The following is a 19,034-nucleotide window of genomic DNA, read 5'->3' as shown; positions in this document are numbered from 1 at the left end:
CTGAACCTTGTATTGTACATCACGTTCTTTGTATTTGGAGGGGAAAAAAAAGAAGTCATTTATTAAAGTCCCATAGGGAAAATTCCAGCTTGATGTGTGAAACTGAGTAGGCTGGGCGGTGGTTTTTGACTTGCAGTCTTTATTACACTGGTGCTCGCTGAAACTGAAATGTTTTTGTGTTTCTAACAGAGAAGACCAGTGCTGAGCAGTAAAGGAAATCACTGGGAGCATATATAGTTCAAAGTAGAACGGTTTTTTAAACTCGTTTTGAAGTAACGTGTACATTACAATTTTCTACCAAAACAGTTTGCCTTTCCCTATTCTATATTGTTTACAGCACCCACGATTTGAACCAAAGTTAAAATCTAGAAAGAGAACTGTAGCATGAACTTCAAAAGTGCCAGTAAACGTGGCTAAGGGAGCTAATATGAATACATCAGCCTATGTCAGATACCTAGCTGAAAATGGAAAAAATGGATCCCACCCACAAAATGGTGGCCCCACTCATGGTCAGAGCCTGCTTATTCCTGATTCGGCTTCACTGAACTGCTGTGTTGCGGGTGTATATGTGGGTGTGTATTAAACACAAGAGAAAGATACAGTGAATGATGTCTCTAGGCAAATTAGTTTACGTATCTAGAAGCACAAATCTGCATTGATAATTGAGAGTATGACTGACTTCAATGCAAAGCAATCATTTTTACTTTTTGACATCATCCATCAGAATCATAATTGGGTTCCACTAAATTTCTGGGTATTCCTCAGAGTAGCCTGAATGTGAGTGAAGGTGAGTATTCGTAGATGAAAATGAGCAATTATTAAGTACTGTTTAATTAGCATGCGCCCTTCTTTGATTAAAACACATGCTTCGTACATTAAGTGCCGCTGCTAACCGGTTTAATAATAAAAATTATGCACCCCTTGGAAACACTCTTTAGTAACAGAACATTATTGCTTATCCAGATGGCCTATCATTTGTATTAATGACAAACTTAATTTCTTGAGTAAATTTTCACCAACTGTTCTCCCTTTATTTTTATTACTCAGTGAAATATCTCTGAAGCAAAAATATAATAGAGCATGACATTTACATCACAGAATTAAAGTAGGAGGTTAATTAAAGCCGACTCTAGTTGAAGGCAGAGCCCCAGGCATTAGACAGCGATTTGCATTCTTCCTGCACATCCTGCACACTGGAAATGCCTTGGAGCTCTTACAAAATGCTGATGTCTCGGCCTGACCCCAAACCAATCAAGTCAGAGTGAGGCCCAGACATTGATATATTTTAAAAGCTTTCCAGGTAATTTTAATATGTAGACATGGTGAATACACTGAAACATAGCACAGAGCATACACAATCCATTAAATGATTTGTTTCTCAATTAATACAGATATGTGTATATTATACACTAATGGAACTGTTAGATTGTGCAGGAATGATGTCAGATTTCAGATAGTCTGTATTTTCTGCATGTGCTCAGCAGAACACTAATTGAGTGAGCTGTCAGTTGATACCGTCTAAAAAACAAAAACAAAAAAGCACTAAATCAGAGCCCCACTGGAGAAACACTGAGCTAAGTTCATGGGCCTCTCTGCAGGACTTCTCAGGGCCTTTCCTGGGCTGAGTACACTGTGACTCTCTACCTTACTTTTTCAAAGCATGCCTCGGGGCTTGCCAGATTGTTCTATGTTCTTTCCCCAACAAATCAATCATTCCCAATTTTGACACATTATCTATAAAACAGCAGGTGCAGAGGCTGGTGAGGGCACCTCTCTGATTTGTTTCAGCTTTTAAAACCTGTAATTTATTTTGCCTTCTTTGAATGTCCTATTATGGTAGAGGCCTTTCTTCTCTCTGTCCTTGTCTGGGGAGGCCTGTTTACTTTCCCTTAGCACCATCTGTCTCAACCTGATAGACCACAGAGCGCCTGCCAACACTCTGATGTCATGTACAACTAGAGGCTTAGGGCACTGCGTAGACACCGCACGCTGGGCCTCTCCCCCCCAGGGGGAGCCTGGGTCAGCAGGTAGCTGCTGAGCGCCCACCCACGCCGGGTCCCCTGGTGCTTCCTCCCTTGGAATTGCTTGGTTTTCACCCTTTCCAGTCTCCCTGCCCCTCCACTCCTCTTTGGTGGATTACCCTTTCCTAAACAAACCAAACGTCCTTGCAAACGTCCTCTGGTTTCCCTCTGAAATTTCAAAATCAGACTCTGCAGAACAGGTTTTAAGCAAATGTAGATGGAAGTTACTTCACAGGCATAAAAACATTATTTCTATTCAGGGGAGCCTGGGTGGCTCCATCGGCTAAGTGGCCAACTCTTGGTTTCAGGTCATGATTTCAGGGTCGTGGGATCGATCCCTGCATCAGGCTCCGCGCTCTGCATGCAGCACAGGGTCTGTTTCAGAGTCTCTCTCTCCTTCTGCCCCTCCCCCTGCTCACGCTCTCAATAAATAAATAAATCTTTAAAAAATAACATTGTTTTTATTCACGCAAAAACCACTTCCTCAACATTTCTCTTACTGATTCTCTTATTTAGATCAACACAGGCTTATAAAATAAATTAAGCATTCTAATGGGCCTAATTCATACCTGTATTCTCCTTTAATGGGAGGAATCACTACTCTGGGATCTTAGGGACTGACCATTGGCTAAGTTGATTGCCATATTCTATATGATAATCTACTAACATCAGAATTCGAAACTACAAATGAAAAGTAAGTATTTTTAGATATTTTGTATGATACTTTGTCCACCAAATTTATCCTTCCATATACAGAGAAGCCATGCCCAGTTGTTGGAAACACAACTTCTGGTCAAAATTCTCATATTTTAAAGCTTCAGACACTATACTTTTCATCACTTTTCAACAAAAAATAAGTGTGTGTGTGTGTGTGTTTAGCAAAAAAAATCTCAGCTTAATCAATATGCCTTCTCTTCTCACATTCACTTGTTAATGTAGGCCTAAAAACAATAATTAATATATAATTTCTACTGAAATATTGGTTCTTTTTTAAAATAGTTGTCATTATCCAGGATTTGATGCAAAGCTAAGAGGTACTGAATCAATAACTAGCTCTTCAGGATGGTGGTCACAAGGTGGCAAAGAGAGGGACACAGCAAGCACTCGGAGAGCTGGCCTTGGCCACGTTCCCTGCTTGGCCAGCAAAGCCTTCCCCAGAGGGTTGCTGTGGGAGTCAGAGGTCATCCAAAAAAAGCATCCAAATCATAGTAGGGACTCGAGAACTTGTAGCCATTATTGATTATTAGCAGAAAACTACATGAATCTATATCCCTGGTTAGCACATTTGGGCTTTAAACAGTCCCTATTGTAAACGTAGGCTTTTCCTTGGTTAGTCATCACCACAAGAACTCAATTCACTCTTGTCTAAGGTGACCTGACATATATTTTCAAATCCATCTCGTTCTTCTTTTGATGTCCTGTAACATTTCCTTTTAACCATTCTGGTGGTATTCTGTAATAAAGAAGATACACCTGCAATCTCTAATTTATTTATACATAGTAAAAGGATTTGGTGAAAAACTCCACGATGGGGAAAAAAAATGATGTCAAATAAAATGTATTAAGTTTTTTATTTCTACATTTATCAGAATAAATAATGTTGTGTCCTAAGAGAAATACAAACAAATATCCTCACGGGCAGGCAGCAGTTTAGAAAATGTATAGTAGTAATCCACATTTAAGTCTAGCTTCAGAGCACCTGCGGAACTGTGGAGAGAGCACATATCATCAGTCCTGAATTCAGAGCCTCGTGGCTGTGTCCTTCTGTGACTTACTTAAATTATCTGAGCCTTGCTTTCCTTAACACCACAAGGGTGATTTTTTTTTTAAGTTATAGCATTTGGTGGGGAAAATATCATTAAATGTACAGTTTACATACTTGAGATTGCTTTTCCTTGCCTCATTTTTTTGTTTCCTCAAAATTAGCTTTTCAAAAACTGTTACCTGAAGATTTCTTTTTTGTTTTATCTTATGTTTATGTATATATATATGTATGTATATATGTGTATGTATGTATTTTTTAGTAGGCTCTACACCCAACGTGAGGCTTGAACTCACAACCTTGAGATCGAGTTGCACGCTCTACTGACTGAGCCCACCAGGCACCCCATCCTCCCCCAAGAAGACTTCTAGCCATACTGTTCTTTTAAAAATAGAACCCAATAGTATTGCAAGAAGTACATTAAAATAGCATCTCATTATTTAATTACTGTTTGTTTCTCTACAGAACCTGAGTAGCACTATACTAGTGTTCTGCTATGTAAAGTAAGTAAATTTTCTCATTCAAATTTGTCTTAAACTGAGTTGGATATTTAATGTATGTACAATTTTGGAATCTAAATGTGATGTGACTTCACAAAAAAATATTTTTTTGTTTTCACAGATCAATTGAGTGGTAAGCAGATCAGTACTGAAACCTACTTTTTTTTTTTTTAAGTAGACTCCATGCCTGGTGTGGAGCCCATCGTGGAGCTTGAACTCATGACCCTGAGATCAACAGTCGGACGCTTAACCCACTAAGCCATCCAGGTACCCCGGATCGATACTGAAACCTAATGGTTGTCAGGACATTAACTGCGATGAAAATAGCGCGGGTCCTCCATCCTTGGAGATAAAACGGCAACGTTTTCCTCACGAAGGCTTCCCTGTCCTTCTCCCACAGTATCCAATTAGAACTGGTCTTCCATTTGCATCCTACAGACCACATCAAATGCCTGCGCATTTCTTAGTGCCTGGAACAGGGCCTGGAACTTCGTACATATGCAAATAACGTTTGTTTAATGAAGGAGCCATAGACTGCCCTGATGCAAATGAGCCAGAAAAACAGATCTTTCTGGTACTGCTGATAATAATCTCTGTCACAGAGCAGAGACTGTAGCCTCCCCTTTTCCCATCTGTAAAATGGGGTACTCCACGTGAAGGGTGACGATTTAGCTTTGTATCATTTCTAGGATAGTGATTTCACAACTAAGGATTTTATGGTATTATTTTAGTTTGAGGTTGAGGTTGACAAAATATACTACTTCGTTTCCTAAAATTTTAGAAGTCAAGGTATCTGACCTTTTTGGTGTTCGAACACTTAGCTCAGGCCTGACTGAATTACTGTTCGTCTGGACTTTCCAGTAAATCTCACTTTTTAGAAAAGAGTTTGTAACCTTCTGAAATCAGCTTAGATGAAGCCTGGCTTGAAAACAGGTCGCATATCACAATTTTATCTTCTGCAAGAGAGTTTAAGTTTGAACAACTGTATTCTCTCTTCAAATTCTCTATATTCTTACAGTAGGTTGTTGACATGCAATTTTACTAAATTCCGTAGTTCCGAGCATTTCATTAGACATAGCTGCATTTTATGTGGGTAGTGGGAAATTTAGGAAAACTACTGAATGTTAAACCATTAGTTTCCATGACTTTGTTCTTTGTGCCTTTGGTAAAGATTTGTAGCTCGTAGAGTTTTGCAATCCCATTTGTTAGGTGTGGAAATATTCTAGCGTTTATTAAAATAATATCTATGTAATCTCAAAATATTCTCATTTACTTAAAATTGTATAATGTTATGGACAGTTTTAAGCATATCCCACAGTGAACAAAGTAATGAACCCCCATCTGCCAGCCACAAACCTAAAGGATTATCAACTCATGGCCAATTCTGCTTTACCCACTTTCCTACTACCCTCAACACTAGACTCAGCTGAAGTAATTCTCAGACAGTGTGTCATTTAATTGGCAAGTATTTTAGTATAATTCTCCAAGATATGAGGACTTAGAAAACACAACCACAGTAGCTTTAACACACATGATTTCTATCAACATAATTCCTTCATTTCATCAAATGTCCAGATTTTACATTAGTTAACTCGTAAATCTTATACTTAATTAAGGATCTACATAATGCTCATATATTTAACTGACTTCTCTATCTCTTAGATCTCTTTGAATCTGTAGGCTACCTGCCTTCTATATTTTACCCTTGCATTTGAAGAGATCGGGCCATTCGTCCTGTATGGTTTCCCATGTGCTGGATTTTGCAGAGAGCATCCTCATGGTTTATTACATCATGTTCCTCTGTCCTCGGTCCCTATTATCTAGTAGTTAGCTCGGGAAACTTCGTTCTATTCAGCTTTTCTCTCTTCCTTCCCTCCATCCTCACCCTTCTTTCTTTCTTGGCAAGAACACCAATAAGCATCTTGTGTGTGTCTCTTGTTGCAACGTTAGCAGTCACCAATACTCCTGCCTTGATTCCGTACTTATCGGGAGTGGCAGAATGGAGCTGCTCTAATTCTGCCTTCCGTTCCTTAGTTATTTGTAGTGGGACCGTCCCAAGTGACCTGTGTCATGGCTTAGGGAGGATGGGCATCTTTAGACACCAAGCCCTTCTGTCTAAGTGCGTGACTTTCAGGAGCCCTCTCCACTACGCAGTTCCTCACTTAGGCTATCTACTTCATTTTGACCAAGTCAGTCCATCTTCACTCCCACCATGCCTCTGACATGCTATTTTTAAACTCTATAGGAGTTACTGGTTTTGCGTGCTCACGCCACAACTAGCTTCCCTCTCAAGTCCTCTTGTTGTTTGCCATGACGTTGCATCACTCTTCTCGATTTTCCAAATACATCATCACATCTGGATCTAGAAATATTTTTACCTCTCTCTCCCACTTTCTAATGCCTCCAATTGCTTTCTCCTTTCTGGCATCATGGGCAGTGTGATGTGTAAGGGATAACCCTGTCTTGTTCACGGTCTTTCTGCTTCTTGAGCATTACAAACTTAGAATTCACTGCCTGCCTGATGCCGGAGTGACAGCTGCAGAGGCTTCTCCCTCCATGCATTAGGAGATATTTTTACAGAGCTAGAGATAAACTTTATGTGATGAAGGAAATAGGGTTCATACAATGCAGGTATTACATAACAGAGAGTAAGCTGGTAATAATGTAATTATTTAAATAATGAGGTTGGTAGATTCAGAGCCTTCCAAATTATACTTTGGGACTCCAATTACTTAGGATGACCCCCCTTCTACTGAACCATCCAGCTACTGCTGATACATACATATATATATATATATATATACACACTACTCTAAATATATTCTTTTTATAACATGTAAAATAGTTCTAAATAGAAACAAATCATTAAAACAGGATTAGCAATTCCTATTAGCTGAAATAAATTCTCATCTAAAGAGCCGCAGAGGCCCATCTAATCTTTTAGAGCTACTTGGGGATACTAAGGTTGGAAATGCTGATGTTTTGAAGTGCTTCTTAGCATCTCCTCAAACTGTCCGTGTTCTAAACATTTGTCAGGCTTCCTATGGAGGGACAGTTGAAATACATATGTTTATTCCTGAGCAAGGAAATCACTAGGAGATCCACTATGAAGATGTTTTCTTATGAATTCATTCTTGAGATTTCAATTAAAACTGTATTTGTTAAGCTTCTATTATATACAAAATACTGTACCAGACACAATTCAACACTGCAGGAGTTGACATTCTAGCAAATAGCTGAGAGAGGGGTCAAAAAGCTCAAAACAGAATAAAATAAATAGTTATAAAGGCACTAATGTTCTTCTGGGTTTGATTCAGAACATAGTATTGATTTGTTAAACATTTTGTTGGAAGTTTGCAATGGAATATAAAATGAAAAAGTTCACATTCTATTAGCAACTCAAGAATCTAGAATGCAACATTCAAACCAAAGCCTTTGTGATAAGTTCACATGCAAATTTAGAAATTTGCTAAATCCACTGTAAGCTGAGATTTGAATTCATCACAAAGAAAATAATTTTATTCTTCTAAATGGCTCCCAGTTACTATTGTATACAACAGCCAAACCTAAGAAAAAGGTACAGTTCTTTTTTTAATATTTTTTTTTCATAACTTAAACCTAAGAATTGATCTTTAGATTTAACCCAGAAGTGTCTAAAACTAACTTTTGGTATTTAATAGAGACTCATTCTTTAGATTTGAAAACATGCCATTCCTTGTTCTGTGAAAATCTCAGCCTGTGAATATATTCTAAAATATATAATAAAAATACTTAGCAGAAAGAAAGAAGGAGGGCTATAGGTAATTGTAGTAAAAGAAGAAAGTTTTAATGAGAAAACAACACACAGGTTTTGTCCATCCCAGTCATCAGCACAGGCTGGATGCATCGATGGGTGGGGTGTGGAACAGGTGCTGGGAGCTTGGCATTGGAGTGGCCATGACAAGCCCCCTACACCTGTGATTTCTGCATGTCGCTTACCGGGAGATGGAGAAACCAGGGAGTCTCATTGGGGACAGGAGAGCCTGCATGTTTTTAAGGCAAACACGTCAGGAGTCAATACTGCTGGCCAGACGACCTTCAAGTTCTTGTGCTAGAGTTGCATCTCGGTCGAGGCCCGCAGACTCACGTCTGTTGTACCACTTTCCCGGTGAGTCTTCTAACTATCCTCTGCCTCCGTGAACCCCTAGTTTTCTTAGAGTATGTGGTGAATAAATAAAACCACAGTCCTCCTTTTCCCACTCCCCCACGGATACAGAAATCTGAAAGGAGGAGAAATCTGTGGTCCTCCTCGCCTGATTTCATACCAGACTTTTTAAAAGTTTTGTAAAGAACATGACTCATGGTGACTCACCCTGGATGAGGTGAGTCAACATGATTTAGGATCTACTCACAAGATGCTGTACCACTTTTTAAGAAAAAAAAAGGGCTGAATTTTAAAAGGTTTTCGAGTGTCCTCATTTACAACGGGGTCGGTGGCTCTCCACTATTTCTCACACGTGGACAGGAGCTAGTAAATGCCACCAGAACCCTTAGGACAGGCATCTTACATCCCACAGCTCTGCAAGTCTCTCGGTGTCCCGATTTTACACACTAGGAGACCCAGGCTCATTACAGATGTTTGCTCTTGACCAAGACAGCTCTGCTCATGAAAGTCACAGAGCCGGGTTTCAAACTCCCATCTGGTGTCATTCACCATGACGCTATGTCCCTTAAAAAAGCAAAGCCGAACAAGTGATGTCATTATTAAGAGCGTTCCTAACCACGGCACGGCTGGGACTCTTCCCATGCTGTAACCCGGCCTGGTTTTCTCTCTTCCCCCCGTACCTCTCCATAGGCTCGCCTCCCCTTCTCTGCCGGCTGGGGCAAGTTCTATTTCTACTCTCTTCTTTAACGTTTAATTTTTAGATACACTTACTTCGATTAAATGGATTCATACATTACTATGGAGATCCTTAAAAAAAGAACTAGCATTTTTCAGAGTGCCCTAAACTATAAATGGATTAAAAATAATCAGGCCCTTTTGAATCTATTCTTACGAGTTTCCGATAGTCGTTTGTATGAATGTCACATAAAGACAATTCCTACGGGCGCCTGGGTGGCTCAGTTGGTTAAGCGACTGCCTTCGGCTCAGGTCATGATCCTGGAGTCCCGGGATTGAGTCCCGCATCGGGCTGCCTGCTCAGCGGGGAGTCTGCTTCTCCCTCTCCCGCTCCCCCCTCCTGTGCTCTTTGTCTCTCTCACTCTCTCTCAAATAAATAAATAAAATCTTTAAAAAAAAAAAAAAAGACAATTCCTACAAATAACAGTATTTAGCATAATGGAGTGTTCTGTTCTGATTTTTGGCCAAGGTTTCTAAAGACCTTTGCCCTGATTTCACACAGCGATGCCCTCCATCTCTCTGACCTGGTTGAAATAGCATCCTCTATCTTTAAAAACAAGTGCTTCTGTTTAAAAAAAAAAAAAAAAAGATTATGCCAGTTGTTTGCAGACCACATAATAAGGATGAATATGTCCATGAACCAGGGATATAAATTTTAAAACAGGATAGCAAAATACTTAATTTAATTCTGTATTTGCAAGTAATTATGCAAACAGTCTCTATTGAATTAAAGAATTCACTTATTAGTTGGAAAAAACACATTAGAGTTTATAAAGTTTCAAAAGAAACCCACTTACTTGTTCAAATTCATTCTTTTGAAATTCCTCAAAACCGAAGATGTCCAATATTCCAATATCCAAAGTCTGTGGGCTGAAAGTAAACAAAGAATCAGTGAGCAAGCATACTTAGACCTGCAAAAATTATGTTATGATCTTCCTAAAGAAATTCTTATAAATACAGGAGAATGAAGAACATGATACTTGGGTGTCAACTTGGAAGCAAGCAATGGGAGTACCTCGTGATACCCCTGCTTTCGATGTAAACTCTCTCTCCTGCCCTCTGCAGCCATCTTGGGAGGTCCGGCCACAGACATGGAACCTCAGAGTTAGTGAGGAAAGGGGGCAGAAAACCCAGAAGGTGGCGGGAGCCCCGACAGCCTGGATTCTGCGGGGAATGGGGGCAGCACGCACGGGGAGAGGGTGTGAGGAGGCTTCTTACAAAGAAAGCCCCAGATGATTCTGGAACGCTGGTCCCCTGGAAGGCGCACACCCAGCCCTCCCACACTGCAGCTCTAGATGCTCAGCAGGACCTGACTCCTGTCCTGATTTTCTGCCAGGGGGGTGATGGTCCGTCGTCATTAAGGATCGTTTCAATACCACTATCCTGGCTGATGCGGACACTTTCGTGGTTTGCTCCCCACTCGTTTGGTCCAAACTGCGCAACTGACATCCAACTCTCTTTTTGTACCTGTATTTGGTGCTCCCTAGCAGTACATTACCATAATATTTTAGGGTCTGTAATATGTCACTCAAATGACCAGTTTCTTTTTAAAAAGGTAATGATTCTATGATATCCCTTCTCTAAGATTACTTCTTGTAGATGGTACAAATAGCTTCCTAAGCAGGAAGGAGAGCATTTTATATATACGTTTCATATACATTTCACATGGCAGAAAATACAAAGCAGCAGAGTCGTCGAGTGGGTGCCACTAGGTAATTGATTTAATTTTTTAGAAGAAAAAATAGTGAGCTTTGTACCTCCCCCTGTATGCCCAAATAAACTCGATATGGATTAGAGAGATAAAATGTTATAGCAAGAAACTATAAAAATGCACAAGAAAACAAATGTGATCATTTTTTCTGCTTTCAGTTCTGAGAGAAATCAAAAGAAAATGTTTCAAAGTATGATGACACAAATACCAAATTCTTTGCAGGATAAGTTGTATAAATAAAACAAAACTATGTGAGGTGAGTATTATTTTAAGATGGAGCACTGGGTGTTATATGAAAACAATGGCTCGTGGATCACCACATCAAAAACTAATGATGTATTGTATGGTGACTAACATAATAAAATAAAAAAAAAATAAAATGTGTTTTCTCATTCAGTTTCATAGATGTTTTCCAATCTGTTGGTCCACGTGTGCCTCCTTCCACCCTGGTGACTTCAATGTGCACAAGGAGATGCCCGGATGATGCTCATCACTTGATAGTGATGGTGCTGAGGTGTAACAGGAGATGTTGTTTTGTTTAGGGTGTGTGTGCTTTCCATTTAATGAGCTGCATTGTTTCTCTTGTAGGAGCTTGGTGACAAAGCTTGTCAGGTTTTGAAGTTGCTCAGTCTCAGGCAGGAATCCTGGTTCAGACACTTTTTAGGTGGACAACTTTGGGCAACTTACTTCAATTTTCTGCATTGCAGTTTCATCATCTATAAAACTGAGACAGCAAGTAATATTTGTCCACCTGGATGGCTGTTACAATTAGAAGTGATTAAAAACAGTGCTAGGACAATCGCTGGTAGACAGTTGCTTGTCTTTCTCCTAAAGATTTTTATTTATTTATTTATTTATTTATTTATTTAATTTTAGAGGAGGGAAGGGGGCTCCATCCCACCACCCTGAGATCATGAGTTGAGCCGAAATGAAAAGTCAGACGCTCAACTGACTGAGCCAGCCAGGGGCCCCTGCAAGTTGCTTGGGCAGATTATAAATGTCAATCTGATTACAGATACTAAACAAATAAAACTTTAAAAAATTAGGATGAGAAAGATATTCCTATACACTTTTTTTGGGAGTTTAAACTGGTAGATTCTTGGGGCACCTGGCTGGCTCAGTCAGTACAGCATGAGACTCTTAATCTCAGGTCATGAGTTCGAGCCCCATGTTGGGGGTAAAGTTTACTTAATTTAAAATAAATAAATAAATAAATAAATAAAATTGGTAGAGTCTTCTTAAAAAACAATTTGGTTATGCAGCAAAAAACTTTGAAAAGTTCATATCATTTGAACCAGTATTTCCATATACAGGAAACTATACTAAAATGATTATCAGAAATGCAATTAAAGACTTAACAAACGAGGATGTTCATCCTTATCTTAATTATAGTAACAACAAAAAGAAATAGCAGATATCCCACACTAAAGACATGATTAATTAAATAGCATGCATCCTATGATGGATTACTTTAGTGAATCTATCAAGTTAATAGAATGCAATATGTAAGTTCTATATAAAGAAGAACCCCAATTATATATTCAGAAGACCTCGAAAGAACTATAGTCAGCCCAAGAAGAGGAGACAGAAACGCTTTTGTTTACTTCTTCTTACTGTTCTGTTTTTTTCTAAGGTTTCTGTATTTTTATAACCAGTTAGTATTTAATTGATCTTGATAAAGACGCTGTGACGGCATGGGAAATGTTCTTGAACAACAAAAGCTAAAACTAGCTGGAAACAAAATTTATACCATTTGTACACTGATGGGAACATAGTATAATTGCACCCCCGTTAAAAAATAAACCCACGGCACAGAAAAAAGTAAAGCGCATGTAGGCAGGAGATGCCTTGGATGCTAGATCTAGAGGTGATTTCTTAATTTTAAAGTGTTCTATACTGGGTATTAACCTTTGCTTTTAAAAAATATATGAGGGAACACCTTTTGGGCACTTCCTGAGTTGGTGGGGAAAGGAACAATGACCTCAGGGCAGAGAGAGGAACGTGGAGCCCAGCAGGGAAGGCAGAGAAGGGCGTCTGGTTTTCCTGCAACCCGCGGAGCAGCAGGGACCCCGGGGCTGGGGAGAGAGAGCAGCGTTGTGGCTGAAGGCCATGTGGTGGTGGCCGGTACGGATGTTTCCTGCCAACTTATACCAGAACCTCCCACTCGGACCTTGACTCCTTGCCTGATTCCCAGCCGACCCGGGCAACAGTGGCCCCATACGTATGTCCCATCATGTTGCGGGAAGTTAGGAGAAAGGGCAAGAGCTGTGGGTGACAAGATGTCACTCTACCAGTGTCCTTCCCCTTCTCGTGAGGATGGTGGCTTCGTGTGGCAAGCAGAGGAAGGATGCCAGGCCCCCAGGCGTGTCTGGGCGAGCGCACGTGCTAAATATTCCAGTTCAGACTGGGGAAAGTCCATGATTAATTGGCAATTTAGAATAGCATAAATGTGGTTGAAAGAGCACTCCCTTTTAATGATTTTTCCCCATATTTCACAGATGCTGGATTCCAAACTCTATCTGGTTACAAAATAAAAATGTTTTTAAAGAAAAAGAGGGGAAGAAGAGAAAAACCAATGTCAGGGGGAAAACGAATGAATTTTAAGGATTAATTTTGCAACTATCGACAGATCTGACAGCAGCGATCCTGCTGTCCAGACACCCTGCCCTCGGGGTCAGATGCACTTTCATGGAGGGTACTGGTGCAAAGTCCCTGAAGATGCTGGCCACGCGATGGCCTCCACCAAGTCTAGCACCAACATGCTAAAGAATTTACTTAACGTCATGGGCAAGGTGTCTCATCGTGGAGGCTCATTCTGCCAGTGCCATAGCTTGTCTGAAACTTGCAGGGTTTTCTCGAGGCTGTGAGAAGACACAGAGGGGGCACTCCAGGGTGCATACTTTTGGGAGTTCCTCCCTTTTAGTCTTTGACCGAAGAAAAGTACGTGAGGCTTATCATTTTTTGCAAACATGTCAGAAATTAGGGAAAGAGTTTGCGGTTGCTGACAAGCTGAACTAGAAGCAGGGTGACGGGTGGGGGTGATGTTACCAAAGCAACTGTCCGCCCCCTTCTCACCTAGTGATACCACACACACACCAACGTGGCTCTGAAGCGCAGCCCTTCTTCACGCTCCTTCCCACCGGAAAGAAGTTAGGAAGTAAAAAGCCGAGACCTCTTGAGGTGAGAATTGCAGTTAATGAGCCTGGATATACAAGAAAGACTTGGGGTGAGGGTAAAACTCGGAGCTACCATCTTAGGGAGGAGTGTGTGCCAAGCACCATTAGAACATTTGAAATGCCGTATTTCGTTTAGCCTTAAGAACTACCTTATGCTGTATGTACAATGATCCCCCCCTCCCATTTTACAGAGGAGAACACTGAGCCAGGACAGAGAAGGTTTAGGTTGCCCAAGGGCACACATTGGCACTAGACAGATGCAGGACTGGAACGCAGGCTGTCTAACCCTAGCCCCACACCTGTAAGCCCTGTGAATCACCACCTAAACCCGCTGTCACCTGCTGGTCCGAGAACCAAGTCTAATTCCAGCCCCTGGGAGCCAGGAAAGGAACCCTCTGCAAGCGTATTTAAGAGTAGAAATAATACAAGTTCACTGAAACCCTCCTTATCAGTGAAAGCTCCCACTCACAGCTGAAAAGCATCAACACTTACTACTGTTAATGAACATATGTCCTTCTTTATAAGCTGCATTTGTCACAGTGACACAGATGTATGTTTTGTTACCAGAAGCATTGTTAGAAACAAAAATCAACCTACCATATAATTTACTTAAGACCATAAGTAATAGTTCATATGAACTTTCACATTCCTGGTCTGAAACAATCGTCATATCAGAACAAAAGCAGACAATTTAAGCAAATTATGGCATAGCTGTTCCAAGTATTCAACAGTTATTAAAAGTGATGCTTAGGAAAAATAGAAATATGGATAGATAGTTATAATGAAAAGAGCCAGATAAAAACTATATGTATTGAATATGGAGCGACTAGAACCCTCAGACATTGCTGGGGGTAGCTTACATTTGAAATCTGGAACACGGTTTGGCTTCATCTATTAAAGCTAAATACAAGCCCACTGAATGACCTGCAGGTTCAGCTCGTGGGCACGAATGGGGGGGGGGGCGGTGACGAAGGCATGTGTCCACTTAAAGACATGCCAAGAATATCCGTGGCTGCTTTATTCATATAGTCAAAAACTAGAGACACCCCAAGTGCCCACCAACAGTAGGACAAGTAAGTCAGAGTGCTCTGTCCAGACATGTGTTTACAGAGGAATACTCCTCAGGGATAGAGTAAGAAGGAACCACTGCTCTACTCAACATTGTGGATGCCCCTCTCCTACCCAATATTGAGGAGCAAAAAACCAAAACAGTAAACGGGCATGACAGATGCCTGCCAGAGTGCTGCAGAGATCCTGCCCACCAATCCCGTGTACAGGTCACACAGACACGTTGCATGGGTCAAATCTACTGAGCTGTATATAGAATATGTGCACTTTGGCTATGTTCTACTTCAGTAGGCCAGGAAAGAAGTGTGTGCATGAGGACCATGACTATGTGTGAGGACAGAGAGATCACTAGGTGAATGTTTGTCGAATGAGTAATGTTCAGATGGATGTTTTCCTTGTTGCTGCCAAGGCTGACGCGATGCTAGAACAGTGTCCCTTCTCCTCGTAAACTCTGGCTGCTCTAGGAGGCTCAAGTCCTGTTTATTAATATAGAGACATCGGTAGGGAAGACAATTACAAAGGCTTGAGTGGCCCAGAGGTTAAGGAAGAGATGGAAATATATTCTTCAAGGACTTGAATATAATTAGTCATATTTATCCCATTATTGTTTTCATTTACATTTGAGATTTCTATCTATCTCCCTCCCTTATCTGCTGACTCCCTTGGCAAAGACCTACTGCTCTTTGAAAGCAGAGTTGCATTTCTTGGGGATGCGTTCAGACCCGTGACTTTAGCCCCTCCAACAAAAATACCAATTCTCTGAATAACTGAGTCAGAGACAATCTCGGGAAAGCTCCTTGCTGTTGATGTACGTTGGTATAAGGAGGGTGATGGATTTACTTCAGAGCACGCATCAACCTAGGGAACACGCCATGCCTGAAAGCTTTCTGAAAAAGCAAAGCAAGGTAACTAAATGAAATCAACACAGCTGTCGGTTCCTGGGTTTAGCCCTGTGCTCTCAGAGTCGGTGAGCAGCTACATCATCCTATATGCCATACAATAACAAGAAATGTTATAGCCATATGCCTCTAAGGTGGGCTCCTTCCTGTATCATTGTATTTGGACTATCTTTCCTAAATTGACAAGTGTCAAAATAAAATCCTCCTTGAGGATGCAGAAATTCTGTAGCTGATTTGTCTTTTCAAGGAAATGCTTCTTCCAGTCTTAGATCAAGAAGACGGATACCTCTCCTTCCCTTTCAGTCTGTGTCAGTTGGTAGGAGATTGTGAGACCCAGTGAGGTTCGGGAGATGCACACCACAAACGGGTCCATGCCCCTCAAAGAGAGGACAGGCTCGAAAGGACAGTGAGCTCTGAAGGTGTGTTTGTAGCACACATTTTGGCTTTTAATAAGCCTAAGGTTCACAGGGGCAATGGTGAGTCGGATACAAGCCCAAGGTCAGTCAGAGAGCGCTCGGGACAAAACGCAGGGAGACTCAAGCGGTGTGAAACCCCATTAGGTGAGTCTGGTCTGGAAGGCGGAGCCAAGTCAGGATTCCCAGTAAGGGTGGGTAATCCAGGGAGGTCGGGTGGGAGTAGTTCCAGACCCCATCAAACTCCTTCATCTGCAATGTTTGTGATCTTCAAACTATGATGACTAATGGTGGGAAAGGGGTCCCCCTGTGTGTGAACTGTCCTATGCGAATGGATGGACAGATGCCAATAGGTATACGCCAGGGGTCTAGACTGTCAGTGGGGACCTCGTCCTTCTCTGGGGCTTAGACTTGTTAGGGTGGAGCCACTGGAAGAGGTAAGCTAACCAAGGTCATGAGTAGGAGTATTTACAGGTGCAAGCGATCTGCAGGTTTTAAAATTCACCTATTGATGACGGTACTACAAGTTCTAGTAAGACTCAGGCACTCACTGAATTTGATGCATTTTAGCCTCATTTGTGTAGGGGAGGGCCGATTCAGAGCTCGCCCAGACTCAGGCACACGGCAGGGACCAGGATCTGAGAACGCAGATTCGCATCAGGGCTCAGACCTGGTGCATCATCATTCTTACCGTATCCTCTGGGCTAGAGCAAGTCCTAAGAGGAGCTCAAATTCAAAGGGAGGGGAAAGGGACCTAACTCTGGATAAGAGAAGTGTTGAAAGTCAGGGACGCAGAGACGAATAAAGAACTGGGACCGTCTTTGCAATCTACTAAAGCCTCTTCTCTTGAGAGTGGCTTCTAACTAAATTATTTATTAGTTCATCCACCTTTGCAGCGAATATATACAGAACACCTCATTTTGCAAGCACTGTGCAGGATGTTAAAAGCCCAGATACAAAAAAGCAGAGAACAACCTTGCTCTTGGGAACATGTTCATACATAGATATTTTAAACTTTAAATAATAACTTTATTAGAAATAAAGAAATTGGGACGCCTGGGTGGTTCAGTCAGTTAAGTGTCTGCTTTTGGCTCAGGTCATGATCCCAGGACCATGAAATCGAGTCCTTGCTCGATTGGGCTCCTTGCTCAGCAGGGAGCCTGACTCTCCCTCTGCCTTCCACTCTCCCTGCTTGTGCTCTCTCTCTTTGACAAATAAATAAAATCTTACAAAAAAAAAAGAAGTCATCTATATTTCAAAAGGTTAATTTAAAAATTTAGTTTTCAAACTATGCTTTCTTATCACTCTGCTGACAGTCTTCAATGTGGGAGAGGTTTTGGGAAAAACTCAGGTTTCTATCTTGACCTACTGGGGTTCATACCTTAAGTCCATCACTTCCAGGCTGTGTGACAAAGGACACTTACTAAACCTCTCTGAATTCCAGTTTCTTTATCTAAAACAGGGAGACCACCATACCTACCTCATAGCTAATGTCAATATTAACTGCAATAATCCTCAGCTCAAAGCCCAGCTCATTTATAGGTAATATCCAATAAATGATAACCTCGATAATTGTGTCCTTTTTTCTTTCTTTCTTTTTTTTTTTTTTATAAGTGCACCTTTATCAACATATCACATCTGCACAGAAGCCAGGCTTGGAAATGTATTTTTATTTTTTTTAAAGATTTTGTTTATTTGTTTGATAGAGATAGAGAGAGGGAGAGCACAAGCAGGTGGAGCGGCAGGCAGAGGGAGAGGGAGAAGCAGGCTCCCCGCTGAGGAAGGAGCCCAACGTGGGGCTCGATCCCAGGACCCTGAGATCACGACCTGAGCTGAAAGCAGCCGCTTAACCAACTGAGCCACCCAGGCGCCCGGAAATGTATTTTTAATAAGATGGTGTGAAGCGAGAAAAGTTAAAGCATGGAGCCAACAAAAACTAAAAATGTCAAAAAGCACATCCTTCTCGATTAGAGAATTATAACAGAAAAAGGCAAACGCTATTGAAATGGTGGTGCTGACATTTCCTCCCTGGTGTTTTCTACACGGTGAGGCTGGGTCACTGGGAGCCAGAATGGGACATTCTGCTCTCGTTTCTGAACACTGCAGTACTATTTAGTCGGGTAGACCTGCCACGATGCTCAAATGACAGGCACAGAGGAGCATAATAAATACAGATTTGGTTAACTCTGTTGGGAGCAGAACAGGTTATCAGAGGGTTGAAAAGAGGCCAAGTGCACTTCCCCAGTTAGAAATGAAACAAGAGAGTGGGCATGGCTAGCAATGCAATGAATTTTATCCTTTGTATAAAATATACAAGCTTTAGCCTCTACATTCTGGGCTCGAGAAAGAGCTCGAGAAATAGAATGTTAGAAGGTTTTTTTATTAGCCTTATAAATCACCGAATTTCTTACACATTTTGTGGAATATATTTGGGTCTCCAATAATATTTGCAAATCATACGATAGTTATTATCAAAAAGGAAAAACAACTCCTGTTTGATACTAAAAATGTCATATTCTCATAGTTATGACAAATCTCTTTTTTCTTCCATCTCCTGAAAACAAGTACTTAAAGGAAAAGTACATAGTTATTTATTGGTTCAATA

General features: G+C 41.0%; 1 protein-coding gene across 1 annotated transcript in view; it reads right to left on the bottom strand.

Annotated features, from left to right (window-relative positions):
• Positions 1-19,034, bottom strand: part of MYO16 (myosin XVI) — a 425,887-nt gene that overhangs the window by 154,915 nt on the left and 251,938 nt on the right. Inside the window, exon 20 of the mRNA XM_081815515.1 lies at positions 9,960-10,032. Coding sequence (XP_081671641.1) covers positions 9,960-10,032 — 73 coding nt within the window. The remainder of the gene's footprint in view (positions 1-9,959; positions 10,033-19,034) is intronic.

This window comes from Leptonychotes weddellii, chromosome 3, assembly GCF_054177405.1.
Source record: "Leptonychotes weddellii isolate Sample4059 chromosome 3, ASM5417740v2, whole genome shotgun sequence".
NCBI lineage: Eukaryota > Metazoa > Chordata > Mammalia > Carnivora > Phocidae > Leptonychotes > Leptonychotes weddellii.
The sequence above is the reverse complement of the archived record's forward strand: the minus strand, read 5'-3'. Positions and strand labels throughout refer to the sequence as shown.